Source organism: Heliangelus exortis, chromosome 1 (assembly GCF_036169615.1).
Source record: "Heliangelus exortis chromosome 1, bHelExo1.hap1, whole genome shotgun sequence".
Lineage (NCBI taxonomy): Eukaryota > Metazoa > Chordata > Aves > Apodiformes > Trochilidae > Heliangelus > Heliangelus exortis.
In genome coordinates this window covers 195,141,841-195,154,853 of record NC_092422.1, presented here as the reverse complement: position 1 = coordinate 195,154,853, position 13,013 = coordinate 195,141,841, and the positions used below count along the sequence as shown (strand labels likewise).

Sequence of the window (13,013 nt, the reverse complement as noted above, 5' to 3'; positions counted from 1 at the left end):
AAAGCTACTCAATAGTGTCACTTGGTGCAGCTTTGGGAGGAAGCTGCAAAACCAGCTGGTGAAGCAGCAGCTCTTGAAAAGGATCTCCAGTTCCTGAATTATTATGGATCAGCTGCTTCCCTGGGTGCTGGCAGTGAAGATCTAAACCCCAACATACTCTGGACTCGAGAGGACTCTCCTCTGACCTCAGCATTCCTCAGAACTCTTTTCAGGGATTGAGTTGCAGGATAAGGCAACTGAGGGCAACGAGGCTGGGAGGGCAACTGGGCTGGTGAAGGGATCCAGCACAGATCCTCTGAGGAGAGGCTGAGGGAGCTGGGGGTGTTGAGGCTGGAGAAGAGGAGGCTCAGGGGAGACCTCATCACTCTCTCCAACTCCCTGAAAGGAGGTTGGAGCCAGGGGGGGGTTGGGCTCTTTTCCCAGGCAACTCTCAGCAAGACAAGAGGGCACAAGAGGTCTCAAGTTGTGCCAGGGGAGGTTTAGGTTGGACATTAGAAAGAATTTCTTTCTGGAGAGGGTGATCAGCCATTGGAATGGGCTGCCCAGGGAAGTAGTGGATTCTCTGGAGATATTTGGAGATATCCCTGGAGATATTTCAGAAGAGCCTGGATGTGGCACTCGGTGCCATGGGCTGGGAACTGCAGTGGGAGTGGATCAAGGGTTGGACTTGATGATCTCAGAGGTCCTTTCCAACCCAGCCAATTCTATGATTCTATGATAGCTGAGGTCTGTTCATTTCTGCTGGCAGACTGATGACTGCAGTGATTGCCTTAGGGCTGGCATTTCCCAATCCAGCAGAAAATCCCAGACTAAGTGAGCAGAGATGTGGGCCCTGAAGAGAAAAACCAGGTCTTCATTCATCCCACTTTGAGGAAAACTGGATGTGAATGAGGATGCAGCAGCAAATTCTCCACCGAGCTCACTTTTGGGTTGTGGATGACAGTCATGCAGAGCCTCTCAGTCCTCAGAAAATGAGACTTTCAAGTGGAATGGGAACTGGAACCTTGTGGTTTTCAAAAGCAATAGTTTTGGGATGAAAAGGCAGCACAGACATGCAAATCCTCAATAATGCTGACTTGGGTTCTGCCAAAGGCAACCTTTCCATCCCCTGACCACAGTACTGTGAGCCAGGCTCAGTGAGATATAATGAGATGGGGCTTCATCAGGACCTGATGCTTGAGACAAACAGAGTTTATTCCAAGTCTGCCAAAGCTGTCACATCTCTGCTTCAGCTCCCTGATGGCAGATTCCTGCTGGTGCCATACGGAGGAGTCTTGCAGATTTAAACAGCAAACTTTTCATTTTAACCATCTTCTGGCCTGAGGACTTTGATACCTGCAGCAGAGGTCTCAGGGGATGGTAAAAAATAACTAAAAATAGCAGCTCTGTGCCAAAGAGCTCATCCTCATGGATAAGCTCTGCCAGGGGAGGTTTAGGTTGGATATTAGGAAGAAGTTCTTTACATAGAGGGTGATCAGGCATTGGAATGGGCTGCCCAGGGAGGTGATGGATTCTCTGTCCCTGGAGGTTTTTAAGAAGAGACTGAATGTGGCACTGAGTGCCATGGTCTGGGAACCATGGGGGGAGTGGATCCAGGGTTGGACTTGATGATCTCAGAGGTCCTTTCCAACCCAGATAACTCTGTGAATCTCAGTTATGTATCACCTTGGTGTCACTTGGATGAATCCATGTCATCCTTTGGTTTGGCCTCTGCTGAAGTCTGTAGGATGCTTCATTGCTGCTTCAAAATCTGCTTTTTTATCTCCCGAAGTTCCAGTTTGTCAAACTGATTTTTTTTTTTTTTTTTTTTTTTTTTTTCCTCTGCATTACAAAGCCATTCCAGGGAGCTGGAGGGATAAGGAGCCTAAAGCTGGTGACTTGGGACTTGATAAATATTTTCCCTCCGGAAGATTTAGTGGTTGCAGAAAGTATGTGATTGATTTTGCCGGTCATTTAATTGAAGTAAAATGAAAAGCGAATTTCCAATAAACTAAACCATTATTCATCTGAGATCACAAAATCTGTAGCCAGGGAGCTGGCTGCAAATCTCTCTCCTCATGTGCATTATCAGGGTGAAGGAGGATGAGAGGATCCCTCTTTCTCATTCGTATGCACCAGAGGTGACTGAGGCTGCTGCATCCCAGCACCTCGGGGCTCCTGAGGATTTTTCATTCAGCTTTGGCATGAACAGTGGTGTTCTGGAAACACTTGGATGTTGTAGTGACAGAAGAGCAAATAAATATCTAGGTAGATGGATGGCTGGAGGGGAAAGTGGAGTTGGAATCTACTTACTCTTCCTTTTGTTCCTTGACATCCTGGGGGAAAGTTTTGCTTGAACTTGGTGAAAATTTCACCCTTAATATCACCAGGGCTGGGGTTTAACTCAGGGTTCCCAGCTCAGTGAAATTAAATAGAAAATAAAACAAAACAAAAAAATAGATAATAATGAAGTCATAGAATGGTTTGTGTTGGAAGGGACCTTAAAGGTCATCGAGATTCAGGGACACCTCCCACTAGGTCAGGTTGCACAAGGCTTCATCCAACCTGGCCTTGAACACTTCCAGAGATGGGACATCCACATCTTCCATAGGCAAACTAGGGATGTCCCTATGTCCCTTAACTACAGCACCTCTAGGGACCAAATGTGTCACCCTTTAACGAGGTACCTCACTACAGATAGAGCTGTGGTTTGCTTGAACTTGGTCAGAATTTCACCAGTAAGGTCACCCGGGCTGGGGCTTAACTCAGGGTTCCCAGCTCAGTGAAATAAGATAGAAAATAAAACAAAACAAAAACCCAGAAAATCATAAAGTCATAGAATGATTTGTGTTGGAAGGGACCTTAAAGGTCATCAAGATTCAGGGACACCTCCCACTAGGTCAGGTTGCACAAGGCTTCATCCAACCTGGCCTTGAACACTTCCAGAGATGGGACATCCACATCTTCCATAGGCAAACTAGGGATGTCCCTATGTCCCTTAATTACAGCTCCTCTAGGGACCAAATGTGTCAACCTTTACAGAGGTACCTCACTACAGATAGAGCTGTGGTTTGCTTGAACTTGGTCAGAATTTCACCAGTAAGGTCACCCGGGCTGGGGCTTAACTCAGGGTTCCCAGCTCAGTGAAATAAGATAGAAAACTAAACAAAACAAAAAAACAGAAAATCATAAAGTCATAGAATGATTTGTGTTGGAAGGGACCTTAAAGGTCATCAAGATTCAGGGACACCTCCCACTAGGTCAGGTTGCACAAGGCTTCATCCAACCTGGCCTTGAACACCTCCAGAGATGGAACATCCACACCTTTCCTAGGCAAACATGTCCCTTAATTACAGCTCCTCTAGGGACCAAATGTGTCAGCCTTTAAACAGTGACATGAAGATCTACAACACTGTAGGTAGAGCTGTGGTGGGTGTGATGTGCAGGCAGAAGTTGTTTTTTATTTCCATTTGAGCCCAGAGCTGGGGGAAGCAGTGGGCAGCACAACCCAGATTTCTGCCAGGTACTGAGTGCCAACTCTACCTGGCCAAGACCCAGTGCTGCTCCTCCTGAATTATATTATCAGAAATAAGCTGATGATGAGAAAAAGGTGACAAGGGCTTGGCAGAAATGTGGCAAGAGGTTTATACAGCCAGGTAAAATGTTACTGAATGGTTAATGGTCATAGAAGGGTATTCTGGTAGTGAGGTTGTGGAGCCTCCTCCCCTGGAGACATTCAAACCCACCTGGATGTGTTTCTATATGGGGGATCCTGCTCTCTCAGGGAGTTGGACTCAATTTAGGTCCCTTCCAACTCCTAATATTCTGTGATTCTCTCTGTGGGGAAATTTTGGAGAGTGAAGGATGTTCTTCTTGCTGTGCTGTTGTGGTTTCTTACCAGAGCCCAGCAGATTCCTTCCAGAAGAATCATAGAATGGTTTGGGTTGGAAGTGACCCAAAGATCATTTAGTCAAAGATCAAGCAGGTGACCTACTTGAATACTTTGTCATCCATAACACTGGGAGCTCAGTTTAGGGAACAGCACAAATTTCTCTCCTTGCTTCACAAAGATGCTCTTTTTAGGGATTTACAGAACCACAGGATTACATCGGTTGGAGAAGCCCTTCAAGATGGTTGAGTCCAATTATTAACCAGGACCCAGTGCTGCTGCTCCTGAATTATACTATCAGAGAGAAGCTGCTGATAAGAAAAAGGTGACAAGGGCTTGGCAGAAATGTGGCAAGAGGTTTATACAGCCAGGTAAAATGTTACTGAATGGTTAATGGTCATAGAAGGGTATTCTGGTAGTGAGGTTGTGGAGCCTCCTCCCCTGGAGACATTCAAACCCACCTGGATGTGTTTCTATATGGGGGATCCTGCTCTCTCAGGGAGCTGGACTCAATTTAGGTCCCTTCCAACTCCTAATACTCTGTGATTTTTTCTGTGGGGAAATTTTGGAGAGTGGAGGATGTCTTCTTGTTGTGCTGTTGTGGTTTCTTGCCAGAGCCCAGCAGATTCTTCCAGAAGAATCATAGAATGGTTTGGGTTGGAAGTGACCCAAAGATCATTTAGTCAAAGATGAAGCTACTGACCTACTTTGTCATCCATGACACTGGGGGCCCAGTTTAGGGAACACCACAAGTTTCTCTTGTTTAGGGAACAGCACAAGTTTCCTCTTTCTAGGGATTTACAGAACCACAGGATCACCTTGGTTGGAGAAGCCCTTCGAGATGGTTGAGTCCAATTATTAACCTAACACTGACATATCCCCAAGCACTATGTCTATGTGACTCTGATAGTGACAGCCTCTTCCAATGCCTCTTCCAGTGAAAAAATTCCTCCTATCATCCAATCTAAACCTCCCTTGGTTCAATCATTCCCTCTTGTCTTGAAAGAAGGAGCCTGCACCCCTTGTGAGCCCGTTTGGGTGCACACACAGGCAGAACATTTTGAGGGTACAGGTTGCACAGGGGTGTTGGTGTTGTGTGTTCCTGTGAATATATGGCATCATAGAATCATAGAATCCTAGAACTGGCTGGGTTGGAAGGGACCTCAGAGATCATCAAGTCCAACCCTTGATCCACTCCCACTGCAGTTCCCAGCCCATGGCACTGAGTGCCACATCCAGGCTCTTTGGAAATATCTCCAGGGATGGAGAATCCACCCCTTCCCTGGGCAGCCCATTCCAATGGCTGATCACCCTCTCCACAAAGAAATTCTTTCTAATGTCCAACCTAAACCTCCCCTGGCACAACTTGAGACCTCTTGTGCCCTCTTGTCTTGCTGAGAGTTGCCTGGGAAAAGAGCCCAACCCCCCCCTGGCTCCAACCTCCTTTCAGGGAGTTGGAGAGAGTGATGAGGTCTCCCCTGAGCCTCCTCTTCTCCAGCCTCAACACCCCCAGCTCCCTCAGCCTCTCCTCACAGGATCTGTGCTCGAGTTCCTTCACCAGCCCAGCTGCCTCCTTTGGACCCACTCCAGGACCTTGATATCCTTCCTAAACTGAGGCCAATCTATAGGGTGTGTGTGGTGGTTTGTAGATGATGGTTGGGATTGAGCTGGGCTTGGAGGGGATGCGCCCTTGGTGATGGGTGTCATGGCTTGGAGCAGCTTTGGCACCAGATGTGCTTGGTGGGGTTACTGAAAAGGAGCCCAAGTCCCCAGGCTTCAGCAGAGCTGTCTCAGAGCCTGTCCTCTCACCTTGGCTTCCTCTAGCAAGTCCAAACTCTGCTGAAGGAAGGAGGGGGATGAGTGATGGGAAAGTTAGTTATGTTTTCCCTTGGCACCTCTACCATCGACCTTGGCTGAACCCTTTGCACTCACAGAAATGAGAACCATTTCTCATCTCAAGCCTGGGCCCCAGCACCTGTCATTTTAATTTTTTTTTTTTTTCCCCAAAGCAATGCCTACCAGCCTCCACGTGCTGAGAGGGGTTGGAGAGCAGGTCCAGGGAGATCCAACTGAGCTTTGGGAACTTCCAGATGAAGGAGGTGTTGTATGGGGAGCTGTTACTCTCAGCAAAACCAAACACCTTGTCCTTGCCTCCAAAATGTGCTTTGCTCACCTTCTGGATTTTTCTGCCTTGCATCAGCCAGCTCGAGGCTATAGATAAGAAAATAAAAAGCATTTCTGTTTTTAACCAGAGCTGCCTGAGATGGGGAAAAGCAATGACCCAGGGATTAGAGTACCAGCTACATGTTACACCATGTAATGATGCTGCTGTGCCTGGGAGGGAGCAGCAGTGACAGCCAGGATCTCAGGGAGTCACAGGATTGTCATGGTTGGAAAAAACCTTGAAGTTCACCATGTCCAACCATCAACATTCCTTCCTCTAAATGAGATAAAAAATGAAATGAAATATAACAAAATAATGTATATATTATGATTATTATTATTTATTATTATTATTATTATTACTATTATTATTATTATTATATTTTATATATATATATGGTGATATATATATCACCATACCCACTAAAATATGTCCTGAAGTGCCTCATCTACACAGTTTTTGAGTGCCTCCAGGGGTGGTGACTCCACCACCTCTCTGGACAACTTGTTCCAGTACCTGACTACTCCCTGAGTAAAGAAATTTCTTAATAAATAATACATAGCCTAATATATCTAGTCTAAACCTCCCCAGCTAGAACTTCAAACCATTTCCTCCAGTCCCATTGGTATTTACTCGAGTGAAGATGCCAGCACCCACCTCCCTACAACCTCCTGTCAAGGAGTTGTAGAGATCAATAAGGTCTCCCCTCAGCCTTCTCCAAACTAAATATTCCCTCTCTTCAGAGGACTTTTTTTTTTTTTTTCTGAAGCATCACCCAGCAGTTTGCCTTCTTCCAGCAATGTTTGGTCTGAGAGTTTGTCCCAAACCCATCCAAATAAGTGGAGATACCCCCTGTTGAAACACCTCCTGGTGTGGCTTTGTCTCATGGCTCTATAGAGAGGTTCTAAAACCTGAGAGTGTTACAGCAGCCTCTGGTTTTTGTGTTACAGCAGTATTAGGAGGGCATAAAACCATCCCAAAGCCAATTTGGGTGGGGTGGTGACTCCATCACCTCTCTGGGCAACATGTTCCAATACCTGACTACCCCCTGAGTAAAGAAATTTCTTAATAAATAATACATAGTCTAATATATCTAGTCTAAACCTCCCCAGCTAGAACTTCAAACCATTTCCTCCTGTCCCATTGGTATTTACTCGAGTGAAGATCCCAGCACCCACCTCCCTACAACCTCCTTTCAGGGAGTTGTAGAGATCAATAAGGTCTCCCCTCAGCCTTCTCCAAACTAAATATTCCCTCTCTTCAGAGGACTTTTTTTTTTATTTCTGAAGCATCACCCAGCAGTTTGCCTTCTTCCAGCAATGTTTGGTCTGAGAGTTTGTCCCAAACCCATCCAAATAAGTGGAGATACCCCCTGTTGAAACACCTCCTGGTGTGGCTTTGTCTCATGGCTGTATGGAGAGGTTCTAAAACCTGAGAGTGTTACAGCAGCCTCTGGTTGTTGTGTTACAGCAGTATTAGGAGGGCATAAAACCATCCCAAAGCCAATTTGGGTGGGGTGGTGACTCCACCACCTCTCTGGGCAACCTGTTCCAATACCTGACTACCCCCTGAGTAAAGAAATTTCTTAATAAATAATACATAGCCTAATATATCTAGTCTAAACCTCCCCTGGTACAACTTCAAACCATTTCCTCCAGTCCCATTGGTATTTACTCGAGTGAAGATCCCAGCACCCACCTCCCTACAACCTCCTTTCAGGCAGTTGTAGAGATCAATAAGGTCTCCCCTCAGCCTTCTCCAAACTAAATATTCTCTCTCTTCAGAGGACCTTTTTTTTTTTTTTTTTTCTGAAGCATCACCCAGCAGTTTGCCTTCTTCCAGCAATGTTTGGTCTGAGAGTTTGTCCCAAACCCATCCAAATAAGTGGAGATACCCCCTGTTGAAACACCTCCTGGTGTGGCTTTGTCTCATGGCTGTATGGAGAGGTTCTAAAACCTGAGAGTGTTACAGCAGCCTCTGGTTGTTGTTTTGTTACAGCAGTATTAGGAGGGCATAAAACCATCCCAAAGCCAATTTTGCCCCTTCCCCATCACCCATCTCTCAGGGTGACCTCAATCTCTGAGCTCCTCTGAGCTTTCTGGAGTCCCATCCCAGCCAAGCAAGGTTTGGAAGGCATGGGAATGTAAGTCAATACCAGGATATTTCTTCCCTACAAGATAATTTCATCCAACCTGCCTGTTCCTGCTGAGGGCAATGGGGTTCCCCCTCTTTTAACCCCTTGGGGGGTGTTTCAGAGTGGAACAAATGTTATTCTCAGGACAGGTTCTGTAGGTACCAAGCCATCTCACATGATAATCTGTTGATATTCTTCTTTTCAGTAATTTCCCTCTCCTGTTTTCCAGCTTTGCTGCTGATCTGAGCAGAACTCAGGAGCTGAACCCTAGGCAGCTCCATACACTCTTTTCCCCAGGCTGAAGAAATTTGGATTAGTTTTTCAGTAGCCTGGGTCATCTTGGGAGAAAAAAAAAAAAAGGTGTGTTAGAGGGCAACCAATTTATTTGGTTGATATTCTGAGAGCAGCAGCCTTTTGGTTCCCCAGCTGCATGTGCCTGTGTATAATAACTCTTCTGGGAAGCTGGGGTGGATAGATCAGGAGGGATCTTTAAAACAAGCATCCACCCTACGTGCTGGATGGAGTCCTTTGATTAGTTGCATGGACCAACTGCAGCAGGGGGCAGGGAAATCTGCCCTTGCAGATCAAGAGGTCTGAGTTGTTGGGCAAAAAGTTGCCCTGGTGAAAGGAAACTGGAAGTTTATGGTATTTTCCAGTATTCAGCTGGTCTCATACTGACATCTATGTTTGCTGCAAGGTTTGGTGTCAAAATGAAGTCTCCTGAGACTTGGGTTGGGACTTGGACACCAGGAGCATCCTTCATCTTCAGGGAGCAGGCTGAGTTTGGCCTTTCCCTGTGATTAACACAATCAGCAAATAATCCCCAGCATTCTGTAAACATCTTTTCCTGAGAAACCAGGGGAGGCTTGTTTTGAGCCCAGCAGTTGCCACTGTCTGCAAAGTACATCACAAGCTCTTTAGCTTAATACCCAAAAGGATGCAGCCACACACCCCTTCCGTGGCACTAATAACATCATGTAAAATAAAATTAATCCATCTGCTAAACCTCAACATGTCATCAGATAATTATCAGCAGCATACAATCTATCTCCTCCAAGGAAGATCTTATTCTATTAAAGAGAAATTGGCCTCCACTTCAGCTGCAAGAATGACAACGTGCTCTTTAGAGGAGATTTCAAGGCTTGGTGTTAAAGCATCCTGTGATTTCTGATAGGCAGCTTTGGGGCTGGAAAACTCCAAGGTTTATTTTTAAATCATGCGATTAGAATTCTTTTCAATAATGGTGCTTTGGCAAACTTGCATCTAAGTTTGAGCTGCTGTTTAGCCTTGCAAGGTTAAGAGTCCTTTAGGGGTCAGATCTTTCTACCCAGCTGTGGGACCTCGTGGTCTGACCACAGGGATGAGTGTCTGGGTTTAGTCTGTGGTTAATTTGCAAATCCCACCTGGTTTGAGTAGTTAAGTGATCCCTACTCTTCTTTCAGGGTGTATGAGAATGCCTGCCCTCATCCCAGCTTCCAGCACTTGCCACTTGGCTTCCACAGAACACCTGTGGCAACCCATTAAATCACTGCAACCCCTATGAAATCTCCAGGCCTTGTGACTCTGTCCCTGGAGGACTTGATGTCCATGACAAATGCATTGCCAGGCATTAACCTTGTGCTTGCAGCTCCACTTGATGCTTCCCCTGCTCTCCTCCTGTAAAAATAAAAATAAAAAAAAATAGGGGTCCTTCAGAGCAGCATGAAATGTCATTCAGAGCATATGAGGTCGTTCTGAGGGTGCTGGTGGGGTGGGCAGAGGATGCAGCAAGTCCTTTTCTCTTCAAGGCAGGCAGAAGAGGAGCACCAAATTGATTTGGGAAGGTTGCAGCACAGCAGATCAGGATTTCTGCCTCCCCTGGTGGGCCATGCATGGCAGCTCATCCCTTCCTGTGGCACAGCTCAGCCCCTGCTCTCCCCTTCCCCTCTGCCTTTCTGTTCTGTGACTGATTTCCAACCCACACTTTCTTTCCCTTTCCCTTTCCCTTTCCCTTTCCCTTTCCCTTTCCCTTTCCCTTTCCCTTTCCCTCTCCCTTTCTGTTCCTTTTTTCCCTTTCCCTTTCCCTTTCCCTTTCCCTCTCCCTCTCCCTTTCCCTCTCCCTTTCCCTTTCCTTTTTCCCTTTCCCTTTCCCTTCCCTTTTCCCCCTTCCCTTCCCTTTTCCCCTTCCCTTCCCTTTTATCCCCTCCCTTTTTTCCTTCCCCTTTCCCCCCTTTTTCCCCTCTTTTTCCCCCTCTTTTTTCCCCTCTTTTTCTCTCCCTTTCTCCCCCTTTTCCCCCCCTTTTCCCCCCCTTTTCCCCCCCCTTTCCCCCCCCTTTCCCCCCTTTTTTCTCCCTTTTTTCCCCGCTTTTTTCCCCCCCTTTTTTCCCCCCCTTTCCCCCCCTTTTTTCTCTCCCTTTTTTTCTCCCTTTTTTTTTCTCCCTTTTTTTTTCTCCCTTTTTTTTCTCCCTTTTTTTTTCTCCCTTTTTTTTCTCCCTTTTTTTTTCTCCCTTTTTTTTTCTCCCTTTTTTTTCCCCCTTTTTCCCCTTTTCCCCCCCTTTTTTACCCTTTTTCCCCTGCAAATTTCACATCTTTTGAGTTTGCCTGGAAATTTCATAGAATGATAGAATGGGTTGAGTTGAGTTGGGCTGGAAGGGACCTTAAGGATCATTTTGCTCCAACCCCCCTGCCGTGGGCAGGGACATCTCCCCCCAGACCAGGTAAATTTTCTCCTGCAGTGGTAAATCTGTCCTTTAATTCTCCAGAATTGCAGGTGACCTGTTCTTGGGGGGGGTTGGGTAGAAATCCTTCTCAGCCACATATATGCCCAAATTCTGCATTGCACAAATGATGATGGATAAAGAAGAGCTCCTGGATGGCACTTTGGTGGGGGGGAGGGGGTAGACACAACACCCCTGTACCAGTCCCTGTAGTGTACTGGTGAGCACTGGGATGCTATGAACATTTTGGAGCAAGGGGCTTTATATTCCTAAATAGGGACATCCAAAAATCATGGTAAAAATGAGGGTTTGAGGGGATTTCTGGGGGACATCCAGCTCCATTCCTGCTGTTTCTCATCTGCAAGAGGGTTTTTTCAGTGCTAGAAAGCAGAAGAAACCAAGAGAAAGCAGCAGCCCCTTTTCTCCTTCTCTTCTCCAACTCAAAGCATCATCTAAGGAGGAGACCCAAGTTCACTGAGTTTCCAACAGGACACAGATGCTGGAGCAGAGTGGCTGCTCCAGAGTATTTTTAAAACCTCCTTTTAGCCTTGGGCACACACTGGCACTGTGATTGTCAAGCAGATCCATAATTTTCCAGTGGATTCTTCTTCAAAACCAGACAACATGTTTCCATCTTCAAACTTCCTCTGAGGGCTTATTGATTTTGATGCAGGGCTTTTATACTCAAGAAAACAAAAGAAACATGGCAATGGCTTTGTCTTCACCCAGGATTTTGTATTTTGATTATTTTAATGAATTTTTGCCTCTGCAAGGAGTGGGTTTTTTTTTTCTGCCATGCTCATTTAAAAGAAAATCAAAGTGAAGCCTTCCTGCTGACACTAAAGAAGCCTCCCCAGTCTCACTCATGGGAAGTTTCCAAAAGTGACATTTTTTTGCAGTTGAGCAGCATAAGCAGAAGCTCCAATCTGTGGGATTTTGCTTCCAATCAGAAATTGAGGTCCCACATAATTCTGTTTTCCCCAGTGCAAAGTGAAGCAGCTCAGAGTTTCACCCCAAATCTTTTCCTGTGACTCAGATGGGGATTTCAGATCGGTTCCAACCTTGAGAGGAGGACCCTGAGCTCCCATGATCCAGTCTGGATGGATTCAATTTTCCTTGAAACTTCAACCTTTGCCAGTGATATCTCTACTCTTGGATTTCCCACCCTCTTCTCCTTTTAGGCTGCAAAAAAGGTGAGGCTTGCAGGTGAAGTGTAGGCAGTGATGTAGGTGTCTAAAACTCATTAATAATGACTTTGGCTTTTGGTGTCTGACCCAAAAATGGATAGAAGTTTTCCCATCACCTTCAGTGCTTCTGCTCACACAACTGATGAGAGCTCTGCTGATTATTCTGTTATTCACTGCTTGGTAGCACTGCTCTGTGCTCTTATATTTTTGTATTTATTACTTGCTGCCAACTGCTGTGTCCTCCTGCCCTCCTCGTTTCTTGCTGGCCCTGCTCTCCCAGGCAAAGCACAGGTTATAAAGGGACAAAACAATCTGGAATCAACATGGAATCAATGATGGAATCACTGGTGCCTTCTGGTCACCTCTGTAATTAACTTGGACCCAAGGCCAGGTTTGGCTGGGCAGAAGAGCAAGGTTGGTGCAGCAGATTGAGGGATGCTGGATGGGTGCTCCAGGGAATTTATCTCCAACATTCAAGGTTGCTGATGGTTTGCTGAGGTCTCCCACCCATGCTGATGGTTGGAGAGATGTCCTGCTCATCACCTTAGCTTGATTTTTCAGGCTAGGTCAGGGACAGAAAGTCCACCAGGCACAAGCACTGACCCATGGAATTTAATTCCCAACTCTCAGCTGATGCCTGGACAAGGTTTAGGGGAACCTGGGTTGGAGTTCCAGGTTAGGTCAGGGACAGAACATCCACCAGGCACAAGCACTGACCCATGGAATTTAATTCCCAGCTCTCAGCTGATGCCTGGACAAGGTTTAGGGGAGCCTGGGTTGGAGTTCCAGGTTAGGTCAGGGACAGAAAGTCCACCAGGCACAAGCACTGACCCATGGAATTTAATTCCCAGCTCTCAGCTGATGCCTGGACAAGGTTTAGGGGAGCCTGGGCTGGAGTTCCAGGTTAGGTCAGGGACAGAACATCCACCAGGCACAAGCACTGACCCATGGAGTTTAATTCTCA

General features: G+C 46.3%; 1 protein-coding gene across 3 annotated transcripts in view; it reads left to right on the top strand.

Moving 5' to 3' along the window:
* PLXNA4 (plexin A4) overlaps positions 1-13,013 on the top strand; it is a 504,022-nt gene that overhangs the window by 127,864 nt on the left and 363,145 nt on the right. The window contains exon 4 of one of the 3 annotated variants that reach the window (XM_071734220.1): positions 6,121-6,311. The exons of the other annotated variants lie outside the window; for them this stretch is intronic. Within the exon in view, the coding sequence (XP_071590321.1) occupies positions 6,121-6,222 (102 nt within the window). The 3' untranslated portion in view covers positions 6,223-6,311. Of the gene's footprint in view, positions 1-6,120; positions 6,312-13,013 lie in introns of those variants that run through there. 3 annotated transcript variants of the gene reach the window in all.